We start from the raw sequence: 19,419 nt of genomic DNA on the forward strand, positions 1-19,419 counted from the left end.
TATTGTAGTAAAGTTCCGGACAAGTGCAATAAAAAGACCAAAGTGAAGGAACTGAAAAATGGTTTTATTTTTATTGAAAGTAATCATCAACTGATTAAATGCACTTATTACACCATCATAAAAGTTTCTGAAAAGAGAATCAGTGAAGGCATTCAAAGAGATGTTCAGTTTAGTGGTTACGTTTTTCTTTCTTTTGAGGGCAGTTTGTACCTTGGAAAAGTTTTTGCTAGGATGGTAAAGCAAGGTGTATGGTTGATCTATGTGTTTCATCAGAATCATCTTCACAACAAGTGCAGAATGGGAGGGGAGCATTGTTAGGCAACAAGAACTAGCTACCTCTCAATTTCAGCATCACCTGGGAAATGTGTTTCAGTAGTCTGAAGCAACTGTATGTTGAATGCAGCATTCACACACACACACACTCTCTCTCTCTCTCTCTCTCTCTCTCTCTCTCTCTCTCTCTCTCTCTCTCTCTCTCTCTCTCTCAGATACAAATTCCTTGCAAATTGCACCATTGATTGAAAAACATGACTGGCATCCATTATCTTGATCCTGGGTTTCTGTAAATTAAACTTTTTGGACTTTGGTGATGATTTTGAACTCCATTGCATGCCTTGGCATTTTGTTTCTGAATTATACTGAAACATTCAACACTCATCTCCACTGACAATACAGTCGAGGAAATTAGGATTGTCTGGATGAAGTCTTTACATGATGACATTCTTTGTTGCTTCTGAACATCTGTGAGGCTGCACGGCACAAATTTTGCACAGACTTTCCTTTTCCCTAAATCTCCATGCAGAATTTTATGACTCATCTCCTTATTCATATCCAACTTATTGGCCCTCATTCTGAGGGTCAAAGATGATTTCTTGCTGCAATTTCCCAAACTTTTGCAACTCTCCTCATTCAAGAGGTTGATGGATACCCACTTCTTGGGTCATTGCAAACATCCTCACATCTCTCTTTGAACCGCTTATACCATTCAAACACACTAGTACGTCTTATTGTTTCATCACCATAAACGGTTTTTAATATCGTTAAAAACTGTTTATTGTGTTAAAAGCAAAATTTGATATTTGTTCATCACTGTCAACCTACTGGACAATCTTTACGACTATCCATTGGGGGAAGTTTGAACTACAACATACTATTTCCATTTATTTTCAAACTCATCATACATGACTGCAATAGCACCAATCCAGAAATTTTATTACGACACCTCGTATTTTGTATATAGTTGTCTCTGATTAATAGGTGCGCTCTCTGTCTCTCTGTGTGTGTGTGTGTGTAAAATCACCTCTTGAAATTTAAACCATTCTTTGTTTGGATCACTGAAATTTTTTTGCCCTTTTGACCTTGCTGCCTATTGTTAATTCCTTTGTTCTTATGTTTGACATGCCAGTATAAATCATGAGGTTGATTCAGAAATATGAGAAGACTGCCTTGATCATCCCAATAATAACTTTTTTTTTTTTTTTTTTGAAATTGCATCTAATTGCACTGTTCAGTATGTTCACATTTGCCTGGTATTTGTCATTGTTCAAATGTCATTTTGTATATAATTATTTATTGTAGACAATCACAGAATTTTCTAATATTGGCCAGTACATAGCAAACTGATTTTGCACTCTAATGTAAAAAAGAATGAGTAAATGGGAACAGACAACTATTTGTGCTCCACTTTTGTTTCCTCTATCAGTATTCATAGTAACAGTGTCTCTCTCTCTCTCTCGCATACACACACAATTACCTCCTGATTTCACCCTTTATTAGAAAAGCATCAAATGATTAAAAACATACCTAAAATATTTGCTTTTGAAGTAGTGAATACACTCAATGTTCTCTGTGAACCGGAATGCAGAACATGGAGAACATTTTGAACAACTCCACTAATTCAGAAATAGATTTTAGGCAGCCCCCCACAATTGATTTTTTGTCAACTGTGTTATAAAATACTCTGTATTTTCATTTTTATTACTTGTGACAAAAAAAGATTTGTAATGCCAAGGGTCACCCCAAAAGTAATAATTTTAATTTTTTTTTTAATGACAAATTTTGTTTAGCAATTCAAAGCAACATCACATTACTAAACATTTGTGAAAATATTTATACACTAATTTTTCCAATTAGTCTCCATAAGTTCTGCACATTTGCACTAGTGTGGAAGTCATAACTATTATGCCATCAAAATAGAGTAGTTTTATCTTGTTCACGTTTCTAGAAATGAGATGAAGGTTGCAATATTTTCTCCCATAAATGCTTACTTGAAAGGTCTAAACAAATAAATTACAGGGAGCAAGATTGTCTACTGACTGTCCTATGTGACAGTATAGTGGTTTTGCCACTTCTCACTTAGTTGGAGAGGTTTGGTTGAAATTCTCATTGGAGACTGAAGAATTCTTAAAAGACCTTTTTATTTTTAGATTTTGTTAGCCAATCTCAGGCAGAGGGAGTAGAATGTTTTCCATGAGGTTTTCCAAGATATTTTAGCCTACAAAATATGTAAGTGGATCTGTAAATGCACACTTCTACAAATATAGCGAACTGTGGCAATATGACCTAATATACTGATGCTATATGTATATATATATAAAAAAAAACATGTAAAGCTCCAGTAACAACGAGCAGATTAAAGACGTTTAGTTCATCCCTTCTTTATACTTTTTTTTTTTTTTTTTTTTTTTAGTAATAGTTGACTATTACTCAAAAAAAATTACTCTTGGGGTGATCCTTTTAGTATTTAAAAACATAACTGTTGGAACAAATATAATGTGCATTATTTTGTTTTACAGTTTAATACTTTGAACAATGCTTTAGCTCGTTGCCCACACTGCAGGAAATTGTAAGTTTTTTTTTGTTTAAAAACTTGGTTTTTAAATATAATTGCATGTTATCTACATTTTAATTTTCAAAATGTTGAAAATGCAAACTTGATAGGATTTTGATTTTGTTATGTATCATACTTTTTGCTTCGTGTTTATAAATAAATCTTATGATGTTTCTCTAAATATCACTCCTATCTCGATACACCTCTTCCAGTAATTCATCGGTGTTGAGATACCATTGTGGAAAAAAAGTTGTTTTTGATTAATCACGAAATCACTTTTGCACTGCACATTGCACCTCATGGTCACTATGAAAACTGGGTCCATTGAATGTTGTTTCCATGGGTACAAACATGTTTAAAGTGTTTTCAGAAAATTTCAGTCAATTGTGCCTTTTACACTTTTATGGAAAGTTTTAAGTTTGCTTCAGAATTTCAGTCAAGTTTGTGTTATGCTTTTCAAATACAGGCTGAATTTATCAGTATGGGTTTAAAATTGCCATCAATCAAGTCTGTGGGTAGAGTACATCATATGCTTCCCCAAACCTTTAAATTTATTCAAACTATCCATTCCAAGTGGATGTTTATTCCAATAAACAATTAGTCTGGCTGAATGTGAATTCTGCGATCCTTTTTTCATTTAGATTTAAAGGTTTGATTAATCCTTTAAATGGAATCTTAAAATTTAAATTTTAAGATCGCATCAGCATTTATTTTATTTAACTCTTTTGAAACCTTACTATAGACTTCAGTTTGGTTACAATCTAGATGACTGGTTTTCTGACGTTGAAATTTACAGAACCCCGGTCTTTCTTGATAAGAATAAACTTTTGGTTCCCCAACTGTTGTTGCTTTTCAGTTCATTCTTTGACAGATCTGTGTCTTTCCTGAAATGAGTTTCCAGTGTTCTAGTTGTGGCCTGACCATTGCTTTTTACAATGGGATAATAGCCTCTTTGTCACTGCTAACATAATTTCAGTTTATTAACAGAACACTACAAGCTGTTCTATCAGCCTCTCCAAACTGCACAGAGAACTTCATTTCAAACTATACAAATATCTGGGTTTTTTTAGTTATTATTATTACTATTCAGCTGCTATTAAATATTTATCCAGTTGGGTGTACTATGGTTGTTTGGTGGAAGGATTATGTCTGAAATAGAAAAGCTCAAATTCAAAGCTACACCTCTGTTTATATCTGTATATTTTGTGTTATTTCTAATGAAAAAAATAATGACATTGTTGTGAGTGAAGTGAGAATTGAATAGCTAGACTGATATGTTTCAAACACTTTTGGTGGAACAGTTTTTTTTTTTTTTTTTTTTTTAACGAAAATTGCAGTATTTACAACTTCCCATTATTTTTAATTTCATCGTAATATGCAGAAAGAATAAAATCTGTATTTTGGTGTTAGAAAACACAAAAATGGTAATCAAGCAATCTTGAGTGATAATTTATGCCATATGATATATTCCCCTAAAAATTATACTTATTTCATCTTATGGAAAATCAAGTTTTGTGAATTTGCAAGTTATACCCTTTGTGCAATATTATGAAATTGGCAACATTACTTGTTGGTATACTGATGTTGACTCCTAAATATTTACTACCTCTAGTATACCACCAGAGGTAGTAAATATATTACATTCACTAGTTGTTAGAGGCAGCGAGATTATAGACTATATGATCCGGATACCTCCTAAAGAGTTACCAAGAGGTTCAGTGTGGTGGATCATCCAGCAGCCAGCTTGTGAAAACCATTAAGCGGTACCTTCAAAATGTAAGAAATACTGGATCTCGTCACGATGCCCATCACAACTTAAAAAGACATGACTCGTACTGTATGAAAAAGATGGGGGGTTGCTGTTGGAGATTTTCTCTGCAGGTCAAACGTGGCCTTCACCACTTCAAGCCTCTGATAAGCAAAGTGGTGATACTGTGCTGAGTGATGAGGTTTATCCACCACTTAATATTGCCAAATGACACTGGTTTTCCATGTGGTTTTGGATGCCACATCTCAAACCCAGATTATGTTAGTTTGGACATGGATGATAATTCCCAGTATAGTAAGTGCAGTGTTTTTGACCTTTCACATGGGATTATACCCAGGTTACTAATAATCCCACTATTGTGAAGGTACAAACAAATGATTTTTAGCATTAGTAGAGGCATATGATGCAAGAAAGCAAGCTTATACAGCATCAGCCAAAAAAAAAAAAAAGAAAACTTCGAATTTCACTCATCCATTCATTCCAAAAGTTTGTCCACTTCTTCCTTTAATTTTTTTTAAGCTATCAACCTCCACAGCAACAGATGGAAGTTTGTTCCAGCAATCAACTACCCGCTGGCTAAAGGCAAATTTCCGCACATCTAGTCAACAACTGTCTTTCCTCAATTTTAGTTTATGTCCCCCCTCAGGTTTGTAATCTGAGCAAGATGAAGAATCCCATCAACATTGAGCCTGCTCAATCCATTCAAGGTATATTCATTATACACCTCAATCAGATTACCTTGCAGATGCTGCAATTTGCTACTCTCCAGATGCTGCAATTTGCAGAATTTAAGCCTTTCTTCGTAAGAGCACCTCTTTGTTCCCATCACCAGGCTTGTTGCCCTTCTCTGTACTCATTCTAGCAACTCTACATCCTTCCTAAAATGAGGCTTCCAGTACTGTATGCAGTACTCAAGGTGTGGCCTGACCATTGCCTTATGCAAGAGGATAATCACCTTTTCCGTGTATATCATTGACAAGACCCCATGACCTGCTTTGGCAATCTGTCTGCATTGCTCAGAAAACTTCGTATCTGACTGCACAATTTCCCCAGATCTCTTTCATTCTCCACTACTCTGAGTGTAACACCACACAGTTGGTACATTTCTCTGGGGTTACTGCTACCCATATGCAGTATTTAGCATTTGTCAATGTTAAACTTCAGTTGCCACTTCTCAGCCCATCTGCCCAACTTTTATAGATCATGTTGCAGCAGCATACTGTTATTATTGTCCTTAACAACCCTTCCAACCTTTGTATCATCTGCAAACTTGGACATTAAGCCTGATATACCTTCATCAATATCATTGATAAATATACAAAACAACAATGGGCCCAACACCAAACCCTGGGGGACTCCACTAATAACATTAGTCCATGAAGAGCGGTATCCATTGATTACCACTCTGTCTTCTCCTACTCAACCATCCTCTTATCCATCCATTATAATGTTATGGCATTAGGGGATCCTCTTATCCCCTAATGCCATACTGCTTCAATTTGTATGGTAGGCTTCCATGTGCAACAGTATCAAAAGCATTTGTGAAATCCAAGTATATGATAACAAAATTATTTTTTGCATTCCATTCCTTTGTGATCATATCATAGTATCCAATCAGATTGGTCAGACAAGACTTTCCCTTAAGTAACCCATGCTCTGTCTGAATTATTACTGCAGTCTTGTCTAGATCTTGCAATACTTCTTTAACCGATGACTCTATTTCCATTATTTTTCCTGGAACAGAAGTTAAACTAACATGTCTGTAATTACTTGTGTCACTCTTTGATCCACCTTTGTGAATTGGAGATACGTTTGGACATCTCCAGTCCATTGGGACCCTCCCTGTGTCCAACAATGCTCTAATAATTATGGCTAAAGGTTTGCTTACTTCCTTTTCTGCCTCCTTTAATATAACTGGAGACATCCCATCCACCCCAGGTGCATTTCTTATGTTTAACGTTTGCACAGACTGATCAGATTTTGCCAAAATTCAGTCCACCCGACTCACCAGAATATCAGTTCTGTCACTGTCTTAAATAAATAAATAAATAAATTTTCTGTTTATACTCCTGGATGGATGACCACACAGTCATAGGATTTCACAAAGTAGAGAGAATACAAGAAATAGCACCATATTTAACCGTCACAGGCTTGAACCCAGGTCCCTCAAGGCACATGTACTTATGTACTTTCATGCTTGACCACTTGACTACGATGGCCTTAAGACTCCCACATAGCAGCGCAGCCCTAGCTGTTACTTGGAAGAATTTGAATTTTTCATGGTTTTTTTTTTTTTTTTTTTTTCCTCTGAAGTAAAGATGAGAGGAATTTATCCTCCTTGAATTTGGGAGAAATTTTTTTTATCAATTTCTCACTTCTACGTCAAATTTTTGATTCAAAAATCTGAATCAAATTTTTGTGTACTTCCCTATCACTAAAGAGTTTACCATCCACGGATCTTTTCAATACACCCACTAATTTCCATGCAAGATTGGTGGTTTCATCCCTTATAAATTAAAGCTATTTTTAATCAAAACCATAGCCAATCTCAGGCAGGATTTGCCCCACCTATGATTTTGGAGGTTTTCGGGCTTCACAGTATACAAATTAGCCTGTGACTGTATTTGTTCAGATATAATACACTTATGCAACATGGCCTATGTGCTACTACACCATAAAAGCATCAGCAGTGTGCCAGTATCCCTAGTTTCTGTTGGTTTCTTGACTATTTTTACGTGAAAGTGGAACTGGCTGGGGGCACCTGGACTAGGGATTCTCACAAAGACAAAATCATTTACAAAAGGTTATCTTGGAGGAAGGGGGTATTACTGTGTTCTTATTTCTGTTGATTGTTAGATTGGATTTCATTAAAAGCTTTATTGACACGTATGGTTCTTAGGAAATGCAGCTCCAAGGAACTTGAATCTGAACTTCTGAATGTGTAAGATGTTATCTAACATTACATAACATCTGACGTAGAAGTGAGAAATTTGAATAAATTCAAGGAAGAAATAGACAAACTATTGGAGGAGATGAACAGTTGTTATGGGAAGTGGTTTTTTTAACTGATGTAGAAGTTTGCTTTCTTGTATCATTTGCCACTACTAATACTAAGAAGCTCACCTCTCTCTTGCGCGCGCGCACACACACACACACACACACAATACTTGTTAAAACAACAAACAACATATTTTTGGAGGCAGACAGGACCTGGATCATAATATCCATCTTTCTAGCTCACTGAACATCAGTTAATTCATAACTGGTTTTCAGAAACATCACATACATTTCATTTTGCTCCTCTCTGAAATAACTGCAGTATATGTTAAAATAAATATTGTCACAGCCAGTGAAATTAAAATATTATACGGAAAATGAATATGGTAAAATTAATAAAGAAATGATAAACTATTTATACAAAGGGAAGGTAAAAACAATGAATAATACACTGAGAAAATAAAAGTGATAAAAATAACCACAAGGCTTTCGAGGCAGCGTGCCTCTTTATCAACAAAGGAGTTGATAAAAAGGCACATTACCTCGAAAGCCACTTAACAAAGAGGTTCATATATTTTAGTATATTAATTTTCAGTTTGTGTAATACTTTAATTATTTTAATATGCTCTGTTATATTTATTTTAGCATGATTAATGCTGAAGGCCTTTTTTCTAACTACAGTATATCCTTGCTAATTCAATATCAGATTATTTAAAATGCAATGTATTTTTAAGTGTACAATTTCCCAACATATTGCATATAAAACTATTTGATATTTTAATATGGATCATTTGAAATTTCCCAACATATTGCATATAAAACTATTTGATATTTTAATATGGATCATTTGAAATTTCCCAACATATTGCATATAAAACTATTTGATATTTTAATATGGATCATTTGAAATTTGTTGTCTGAATTTGATCCTGTGACTTGAAAAGCTTTTTTTTAATATTCAGAAAGACTGCTGAAACTACCACAGTCAAGCATTGTAAGAAAATTGAATGAGACTATAATATAAACTCATATAATACAGTAAATATATTAAGTTTAAATTTTACGTTTCTGCCCATTTCCCCAAGAATTGCAGGAAATTCGTGTGCCTCTAAGTTATGGACGTGCACACACAATCCCAGAACACAATTTTGTTCACATCACTGAAACTAAAATACACTGATCACTAATGATATGAAACACATGATTTTCAAATGCAGATGCTGTGCATCTTCCTTTAAGTCACTGCATATACATGTTCAATATGTGAGAACAAAATTAAATATGCTTAGAGAAAAAAATACTTCTACAATGGAGGATTAAAAATAATAATAATTAAAAAACCTGTTGAGGTGTGTGAAATCTTTCAGTTTTTTGCATTGTAATAGCAAATATCACAGAGTTTTGTTTTTACTGCAATAATAGTCATGCAGCTTGATATATATACTTTATGTTAATAAAGTGTGTGTGTGTGTGTGTGTGTGTGTGTGTGTATATATATATATATATATATATATATACACACACTTTATGAAAGTGTCTGCAATTCTGCCCAGACAAGATAGGAGGGAGTACATGATGAGAGCCTTGTCAATCAATTCGGCCCTGGAGGGAATGTGCAAGGCTCAAGGGGTAGAATTTTTTTTCAGCATGGTCTATGCTTGTTAACAGGAGTAACTGCTTCTACAGGGATGGGATACCCTTAAATAGAAAGGGTGCGGGAATATTTGCTGATGCTGTCAAGTTAGGTGGGTCGGAAAACTGCTAGCTTGGGGGGGATTCACAGACTAAAAGGTTAAAAGTAGCTGCAGGCAGAAGTGAAGATGATTCTTGCACTACTATTAGAATAAGCAGCGGCCTGGAACGAGGGGTGCTGGGTGTTTCAGGGACTGACGGCAGTCATTGTGAAACAGGTGGATATATGGGATGTGTTAGGGTAACTAAGAATACGTGCATATATACCAATGCTAGAAGTATCGTAAATAAATTTGAAGTGTTGGTCAAGACATCAAAGGTGGATATTGTTGGGATATCAGAGAGGTGTCACACAGATATTAGGAATGCAGAATTGGAATTTGTTGAGTACAATGTGTACAGAAAGGATACACAGGATAGGAAGGGGGGAGGTGTTATGCTGTTAATTAAGAAAAACAAAATTAAAAGAAGTGCATCCAGTTGATACAGATGAACAGTACACTGTTGAGTCAGTTTGGTGTGACATAAGCACTGCGAAAGCAAAAATGAGAGTAGGAGTGTGTTATAGGCCTAATGACTCAAATGAGTACAATGAACAATTGTACAGAGAAATAGTGGGCTAGTAAATCAAAATGTCTTATGATGGGGGATTTTAACTTCCCAGATATTGACTGGAACTTGTGGGTTGGTCACTAGCACACTAGTAAGACTTTTGTGGATTTATTGGATGATTGTTTTCTGCAGCAGCATGTTCGAGAGGCAACCAGAGAGGGTAATACTCTTGATCTGGTAATCAGCAGTGATCATTCGTGTATTAAGAATTTGCAGATAAAGGAACCACTAGGTGGCAATGATCACAGTGTACTGATGTGGGATTTACTTAAAGATATAATTACCATCAGGGGTAAAGGAAAGGGTTTTTGCTTCCGTAAAGGTGACTACAGTGGTCTCAGACAGTTTTTAAATTCTGGGATCAACTGATGATGTTACCAACAGTAAATTCTAAGTGGGAAGTATTCAGGGAATGAATCATGGAAGCTAATAAAAGTTTCATACCTAATTAAGAAATATTATTCAAGGTTTAGGCCTAAATGGTTATCAAATGAACTAATGAGACTCGTGACAGAGAAGAAAATGCGTGGGATTCATATAAATTATCAGGCAACACAGAAGCCTATGGCAGATATAAGCTAGTCTGTAATCAAGTCACAAAGGAGGTTAGGTAGGCAAAGGCAGATTACAACAAATTTTTGGCAAAGGATGCTAAGAAAAACAGCAAGGATTTATTTACTTATATAAACTCTAAAAGGAAGGGGATGAATCTGATTGGGCCACTTGATATCGATGGTTCGAATATTGATGCATCCTGCTCAGATAGCAAACAAACTGAATGAGTATTTTGCATCTACATTCACACATGAGGAGTTATTAAGGTTTGAAAATGCCAGAAGGTTATCAAATTGTAGCAGGGTGCTTAATGATTTTGTAATAACTGAAAGCAAAGTGGAGGAGAAATTGTTGAAGTTAAACACAAGAAAGGCACCTGGGGTGGATGGGATCTATCCAGTTATATTAAAGGAGGTGGCAAAGGAAATAAGCAAACCTTTGGCCATAATTATGAGATTATGATATGTGAACTTTCAGTGGCCTCCTAAATATAAACAATCTTATTTTTGGAATTTTGAAAGTGAACAGTTATTGTTTACTTAGAATTTTATGTGTAAAGGAAATCTCAGGTCTAGCTTGACTATTTTTGTTGATTACATTTATGTAAAACAATTTGATGCATCTACTGTTGAAATTAGTTACTCTTTTTTTTTTTTTTTTTTATGTTTAATTATTTTATGAAAGGTATTTTTTGCTTCTGTAGGTAAAATGGTGTCTTGTTTTGATTATTGTTATTATTATTATTCTGTTTGTTCCTTTATTTGACAAAACATTAATACGCATGCATGTATAAGTTTGAAAATTCAAGTTAACTCTTTTCTGAACTGGGAAATGGAGCTGACAGTTTCATATTTATATTTTATGATTGTAACAGTCCCCCCCCCCCCCAGTTTTTGAAAGTTCTGTTCCTTTAAATTCTTCATGAAAAAAAAAAAGCACTCATTTAATGATATATTTGCAGTTCATTAATAAAATATCAGGACATCTGCTTGAAGATGTACTTAATTCAAATAAATCAAACTTTTTCTGAAAAAATAAAAAAATATAAAACACAGTTGGGCACCTGTCAGATTCCACATTACTGTTTTTATTGCACTTAGGGGACAGACTATGACTGAGTTATGGTATTTTTCGGAATGTAGAAATGTGCATTTATATAGTGCCAATTTTTATCCAATATGATGCGAGCTATTAGTTTGATGGGAATCTTGCAATTTTACAGCCACATGAAGTTCTTTACTGTTCATTTCTCTGTGATAACTTGTCAGTTTGTGTGTGTTAGTTTTTGTAACTTGTTATATTTTTTAAAATATTACTGAGTTTGTTTATAAATATCCAGATCAAAGCACTGAAGCCTTCTGGAACAATTCTTGATATTGTTATAATAGATATTTTGAATAATTTGTTAATTAAGAAGTACATCAAGTTGTGGCATAAGTCACTTGTTGCTAGACATCTTAAATGTCGTTTATAATCTGATTCTGCTACGTGTGCACTCATTTGTGTTTTGCTGCCTTGTTTTTAGTTTTATCATATTCAGTAAGAGCTCAGAATTAACTACTGTCATTCTTGTAAACGGAGCCTTCTGTAGAAGTGCATGAGGACAAGATTGAAGTAGCTTATGTGGAAACCCCCCCCCCCCACTTTAACAAGTATAAGTTGTTCATCCAAAACTTTAATTTTAATCTGTAGCTCCTAACAATTATCACAAACATGGAACATACTCCAGAATTTTCTTTTGGTGATGGCATTTTTTGCACAGACTTACTGCACACTGCATAAACACAAGTGGCATATATCTTGTCAAGCATCACTTGTCTCTTGGAGCTTGCAATGTCACATGCAATACTGACTGCGACACTCCCACAAAAAGCGATGGCACAGTCTAATTGCACCTTAAAGCTGTAAACATTCTTTTACATGCCACTTGCAGGTTGTTTCTATCTTATGTACATTCAGGATTATTAATAACTTTGTGTTCCAAAGTTAAGGTTTAAAAGTGCACAAGAACTTTATAAAGGCTCTGAATTAAAAAAAAAAAAAAAAAAAACTAATTTTAAGTAAGAGCTGGTATCCTGAAAATTTAATAAATTGAAATGAGTGAAGTATATGAAATATATTGAAATTTAAATGAGTGAAGTATATGAAATATATTGAAATTTAAATGAGTTCAGACTTTGAATTTGAAACTTAATTTTAATGTTTTTCTTCTCCCTTTCTTTTCTGTAGGTCATCTGTAGGCCCATTTGCAAAAAACAAAGGGAATATATTCCTGATAATAACAGTACTCTTTTTGATACTTGCAATATCAATTACAGTGAGTGCATGTACTTTTTAATGTTTTTTTTTTTTTTTATTTATTTATTTATTAGACAAGCATTTAATTTTTAATTGCTTTAATAGATGTTGCATGTAGTTATTTTAAGAAACTAAACATGTTAGATACAATATATTTTGATCCAGTACAATTATCTGATTATATTATGACTTGGATAGTTCAGAAGTGAGCTATCCAAATAAGCTATTACTACAAAACTACGAGAGAATGAGAAAGACAGCTGTCAGGCATAAGACTTGCAATATCAATTACAGTGAGTGCATGTACTTTTTAATGTTTTTTTTTTTTTTTATTTATTTATTTATTAGACAAGCATTTAATTTTTAATTGCTTTAATAGATGTTGCATGTAGTTATTTTAAGAAACTAAACATGTTAGATACAATATATTTTGATCCAGTACAATTATCTGATTATATTATGACTTGGATAGTTCAGAAGTGAGCTATCCAAATAAGCTATTACTACAAAACTACGAGAGAATGAGAAAGACAGCTGTCAGGCATAAGACTTGGATCCCTTTAAGTTAATTACTGAAATAGTTTAGTGAATTACCATGTAATATCATGCAGTGGGATTATGACCTCCCTATCTCTACAGGATAACGATCAATAAATCATCAATAGGATGCCATGGGCTTTCTTGGCTGCCTGTTTACACTGTTCAGAAATCTTCATCTGCCCGTATTGTAACTCCCAGATTCGTTTCCTCCATTGTTTTTAATTCAACTCCACCAAATGTATAATTTATTTGTGGGTTGCTTCTCCCCAAGTGTAAGACCTTGCATTTAGCAGCATTAAAACATAGTTTACACTTCTCTGACCATCTCTGAAGTCTATTCAAGTCATCCTGAAGGAGTGCTGCTTGGCTCTGATCATTAATGACTCTAACCTTTACGTCATTTGCAAATTTTGACATCGTGCCTTCTATCCCTTTGATCTCATTTATAAAAATGAGAAGCAACAGTAGTTCAAGAACCAATCCTTGAGGGACCCACTCTGATGCTACACCAATCTGAAAAATATCCATTAATTGCAGCCCTCTGCCTTTTGCTCTGCAGTCACCCAGAATCCCAACCTATTCAAGCTTATACAGTTGACTCTGTCCCTCTCATGAGGGACAGAGTCAAATGCTTTGCTAAAATCCAGATAAACTGTCGAAATTATTCCCTAAATCCAGCTGATAAGTAACTGAAGCTAGTTAAGCATGATTTATCCTCAAATAAGCAATGTTGTGTGTCCTTCAGAATGCCATATCTATCTTTTTTTTCCCACTTTATTATAGTTTTTTTGTTTTGCTGGGAAAATAAACATGTAAATGTTTATTTTCCCAGCATAATATATAGATGAGCCAAAACATTGACCAGTGTGTCATTATGCAAATCGAAGTAACTGCAGGCAAACTATGGCACGCGTGTGTGGGTCGGGACACAGTATAAAAAACACCTGATACTGAGCTCCGTTAATCAGTGTTATTCTTGTTCTTCAGATAGGAAAGGCAGCGGACTTAGGCAAGTTTGACAAAGACCAAATTGTAATGGCCAGACGACTGGTTCAGAGCACATCCGAAATGGCATGGCTGGTGGGATGCTCACGGTCAGCCGTGGTTAGTACCTACTGAAAGTCGTCCCAGGAGGGGAAACCTACGAACTGGCAAGAGGTGTTGAATGACCATGGCTCATCAATGCTCATGGTGAGCGAAGACTCTCCCAGATGGTAGGTGGCGACTGTGGCGCAACTTTTCAGTAATTGGAATGCTGGTGGCGAGAGTAAATGTGTCACAACACACAGTACATTGAACCCTACTGAAAATGGGACTGCGTAGCTGCAAGCCGCTCTGAGTGCCTATGCTAACCATGGTTCACCGGCGACAGTGCCTACAATGGGCACACAAGCATCGAAACTGGACCTTGAGTGGTTGAAAGAAGGTCATCTGGTTCGATGAATCAGATGGGCGAGGTGTTGGACGACCACAGCTCATCGATGCTCGTAATGAGTGAAGGCTCTCCCGGATGGTACGTGGCAACAGAAGGGCTACTGTGACGCAACTCGCCGGTAATTGGAATGCTATTGACAGAAGTAATGTGCCACAACACACAGTACATCGAACCCTGCTGAAAATGAGACTGTGAAGCTGCAGGCCGCTCCAGATGCCCATGCTAACCACGGTTCACCGGCGACAGCGCCTACAATGGGCACGCGAGCATTGAAACTGGAATTTGAATGATTGTAAGAAGGTCGTCTGGTCCTATGCATCACGTTTTCTTGTTGCGCCATGTGGATGGCCAGGTACGTGTGCATCATTTACCTGGGGAAGTGGTGCCGTCTGGATGCACTGTGGGATGAAAACAAGCTGGTGGCAGCAGTGTCATGCTTTGGTTGATATTCTGCTGGAATACCCTGGGTCCAGTCATCCATTTGCTGGGCACTCTGACGTCTACCACCTACCTAAACATCGTTGCTGACTGGGTTCATCCTTTCATGGCACCGGTCTTCTCCTCTGGCGGTGCTATCTTTCAGTAGGATAATGCACCATGCCACACCGCCCGGGTTGTTTGAGGCTGGTTCATGGAACATGAGGAAGACTTCCAGGTATTGCCCTGGCCTCCAAATTCCCCAGGCATCAATCCCATTGAGCATCTATGATTTGTGTTGGAACAGCAACTCTGATCTGCGGTGTCTCAACCATGGATCTTACAGGAGTTAAAGGATTTGCTGGTATGTAACCAGCAAATTTGTAAATGTCTTGTAGTATCCCTGTTTTGGCTGCACATGGAGGACCAACATCATATCAAGTAGGTGGTCATAATGTTTTGGCTCATTGGTGTATAGGGTGATCATAGAATAACTTTCCATGATAGGCTTAAATTTTATAAAGAAATATATATTAACTCAAGGGAATGTGAAATAGGGTAAAATGTTTTAGTATCCATAGCCTCAAATCAAGTCCTTGATGTGACCTTCCTAATTTTCAGTTATATAGTTTTAAAACACAGTTACTCCCATTGTTTCTTAGTAAAATTTTTAATCTATTTTCATGTAGTATGAATGTTTTGTTGTCTTTTAATCTTTAAAATCGCTCTAGCTCAATATTGGAAACCTCTCATCTGATTTCATATTTTCATTTTAATAAATTTTATAAAAATTGTCTTTCAAGAAGCCCTATAGCTAAGTCTTAAGGATTTAAAAAACACAAGCCAAAGAGAACATTGCTGAATGCACTCTAGAAAACTAGTTCTACTTCAGTAGAAATGAGGTGGCACTTCACCTTACTGGAATAAGTTCTACTAAGAACACTTTATTTGCTTAATTCAAGCAAAACAGTGTCTGACAAATATACTGTTGTATCTTATTCTAAGCAAGTGTAACAGCTTTGAATATCCCATTCATTTCTTCCTCTAAGAAATGACCAGTGAAAAATTGCAAGGGAGGAACACACCATACAGTAACTTTTTCATCATAGAAAGGGATCTTATTGTGACTGGTGGGAGGCTTACTTTGCCAAAATGATAGTTATTGACAGTGTTACAAATAACAATTATTGAGTATTGACAGTGTTATGAAGGTAGAAATGAGCCTCATCTCTTCATAATATTGAATTCCAACTAATGTTGGTAAACAAGTATTAGCAAAAATCCATTCTTACTGATGACCATTTAGAGTTAGGTGATTGAACTGATTTGATTCTGTATGGATGTAGCTTTAATCTTTGACTTGCAACTTTTAAAACTATCCTCCTCTGGAATATCCAGATGTTTAGTGACATTATTCTGACACTGCAAATGACAACCTGATATAAAAGCAGTTTCTTAGAAAATTTGCTAATTGTGTCATCAGGGGCTTTTTGGCTTGCTTCTAGAAGCATTGTGCGTGTCCTGCTCTTTCAGATTTTGCATGGAATCCTGTTGTCAGTGAATTTCTTAGAACAAAATTTTGCTTAGTATTGAATGGTGGAGAAAATCATCACTTGAAGCTTTTTTAGGCCATTGGCAAAGAGCTGACCTGAAAGCAGTTGATGTTAAGTGATATCTATAAAATAGATGGGAAGGAGAGAAAAAAGAGGAAGCCATATGCTAATTAGTAGTAGAAGCATGTGATGCAGGAAAGCAAGCTTATGTAGCATCAGTCAAAAAAAAAAAAAAAACATTTCACACATCCATCATCCATTCCCTTTAATTGTTTGTCCAGTTCCTCCTTGAATTTATTTAAGCTGTCAACTACCCGCTGGCCAAAAGCGAATTTCTGCACATCTATTCTATGATTGTCTTTCCTCAATTTGAATATATGCCTCCTCAGGTTTGTAATCTGAGCAAGAGGAAGAAGCACATTAGAATTGAGCCTGCTCAATTTGCAGAACTTAAGCCTTTCTTGGTAAGACCACCCCTTCATTCCCCTCACCAATCTTGTTGCCCTTCTCTGTACATGCTCAAGCAACTCTACGTCGTTCCTAAAATGAGGTCTCCAGACCTGTATGCAGTACTCTCTGCATGGCCTGACCATTGCCTTATACAAAGGGATAATCACCTCCTTTTCCCTACTAGCAAAATTCCTGTATATCATTGACAATACCCCATGACCTGCTCTGGCAGCCTGTCTGCACTGCTCTGAAAATTTCATATCTGACTGCACAGTTACTCTCCCAGGCCTTTTTCATTTTCTATCACCCTAAATGTAGTACCACACAGTTGGTACGTGTCTCTGCAGTTACTCCTACCCATATGCAGTACTTTGCATTTGTCAATGTTAAACTTCAGTTGCCACTTCTCAGCCCATCTGCCCAACTTTTTGAGATCTTGTTGCAGTAGCACACTGCCATTACGAAACCTGTCAACCTTTGTATTATCTGAAAACTTGGACCTTCATCAATATCATTGATAAATATACAAAACAACAGTGGGTCAGAAACCGAACCCTTGGGGACTCCACTAATAAATTTAGTCCATGAAGAGCAGCGTCCGTTGATTGCCGCTCTGTCTTCTCCCACTCAACCACCCTTTTATCAGTTGTAGCAACTTGCCAATAATACCATACTGCTCCAGTTTGTGCAGTAGTCCTCCGTGCACAAAGTGTCAAAAGCTTTCCTGAAATTCAGACCTGATATCAAAATTATTTTTTGCATCCAGTTCCTTTGTAACCACATCATAGTATCCAATCAAATTTGTCAGACAAGACTTTCCCTTAACAAACCCGTGCTATGTCTGAATCTGAATTATTACTGTAGCTTTGTCTAGATGAACCTGCAGTTCATCTTTAACCAGTGACTCCATTATTTTACCTGGAACAGAAGTTAAATTAACTGGTCTGTAATTACTCGTGTTACCCTTAAATCCCCCTTTTTGAATTGGGGATACATTTGCACATCTCCAGTCCATGGGTACCTCCCCTGAGTCCAAGGAAGCTCTCATGATTTGCTTACTTCCTTTGCTGCCTCCTTTAATAACTGGATAGATACCATCCACTCCAGATGCCTTTCTTATGTTTAACCTCAACAATTTCTCCTCCACTTTGCTGTCAGTTATTACAAAATCATTAAGCACCCTGTAACAGTTTGATAAACTTCTGGCATTCTCCTCCCTTAACTCCTTGTGTGAATGTTGATGCAAAATGCTCATTCAGATTGTCAGCTATCTGAGCAGGATCATCAACAGTTGAACTGTCGATATCAAGTGAACTAATCTGATTCATTCCCTTTTTTCCAATTTATATAACTAAAGAAGTTCTTGCTATTTTTCTTAGCATCCTTTGCCAAAGATTTCTCGCAATTGAAAGTGTAATTGGAAGTGTGAGGCCCAGATGTATTCCAAAAGTATTTAGCCAGGTAAAAGTAGCCAGGAAGCAACCTTAATATAGAATTAACAAAAAAAAAAAACTTTTCTGCCTTTTTAATAGTTTTTCCAGTATTTTTTTTTTTTTAATTTATTCAAACTTCCTATGTCCATAACAGGTGGAAATTTATTCCAGCAGCCACTCTTAATCTTCTGCACTTCTGTTCTTCAATCATTTTTCAGTTCAAATTTGCCCTCTTGGGTATCACTTAAAAGATTAAAGATGCCATCAGCATTTAATTTACTCAGTCCTTTTCAAAGCCTCACCACTTCAACTAAGCTCTATAGATGCCTAGTTAGTTTCCATTTGTTGCAACTTTCAGAGCTAGGAATGCCCATTAGGAAAGAACTATGTAAGAATATTCATTTATGCTGCTTGTTAATCTTATTGCTCATATCTGCTCCTGTTCCAGCAGATCTGTGTCCTTCCTAAAATGAGGTTTTAAAGCCAACATATTCAGTATTCCAGATGTTGCTAACCATTGCCTTATGAACAGAATAATTATCTGTCTTTGATGGCAAAATTCCTGCATATTAATAATGGTACCTGTGTGTGTGCTGTTCTAGGTAGTCTATATACATTGTTCACAGAACTTCATGTTGGGCTGTATAGTTTTTTTTTACCTGGGTATTTTTCATTCTTTGCTATCTTAATTTTTTAGCTGTTTTCATGCAGCTGAATTTTGCATTTGTTATAGAAAAATTATTTTTCTTTAACAATTTTTAATTAAAAATTTAATTTAAAAGTTTAACCCATGAAATAACTGATTATGTATACAGGGCATTCTAGCTAGTATATTGAAA

At 35.9% G+C, this 19,419-nt stretch overlaps 1 protein-coding gene across 1 annotated transcript in view; it reads left to right on the top strand.

The window, feature by feature from the left end:
- Positions 1-19,419, top strand: part of LOC150082527 (type I phosphatidylinositol 4,5-bisphosphate 4-phosphatase-A) — a 73,487-nt gene that overhangs the window by 45,226 nt on the left and 8,842 nt on the right. Inside the window, exons 5-6 of the mRNA XM_090378667.1 lie at positions 2,796-2,845; positions 12,684-12,771. Coding sequence (XP_090234793.1) covers positions 2,796-2,845; positions 12,684-12,771 — 138 coding nt within the window. The remainder of the gene's footprint in view (positions 1-2,795; positions 2,846-12,683; positions 12,772-19,419) is intronic.

The sequence above is a fragment of the Mastigoproctus giganteus genome, chromosome 7 (assembly GCF_048544385.1).
Source record: "Mastigoproctus giganteus isolate SK-2022 chromosome 7, ASM4854438v1, whole genome shotgun sequence".
Taxonomy (NCBI): domain Eukaryota; kingdom Metazoa; phylum Arthropoda; class Arachnida; order Uropygi; family Thelyphonidae; genus Mastigoproctus; species Mastigoproctus giganteus.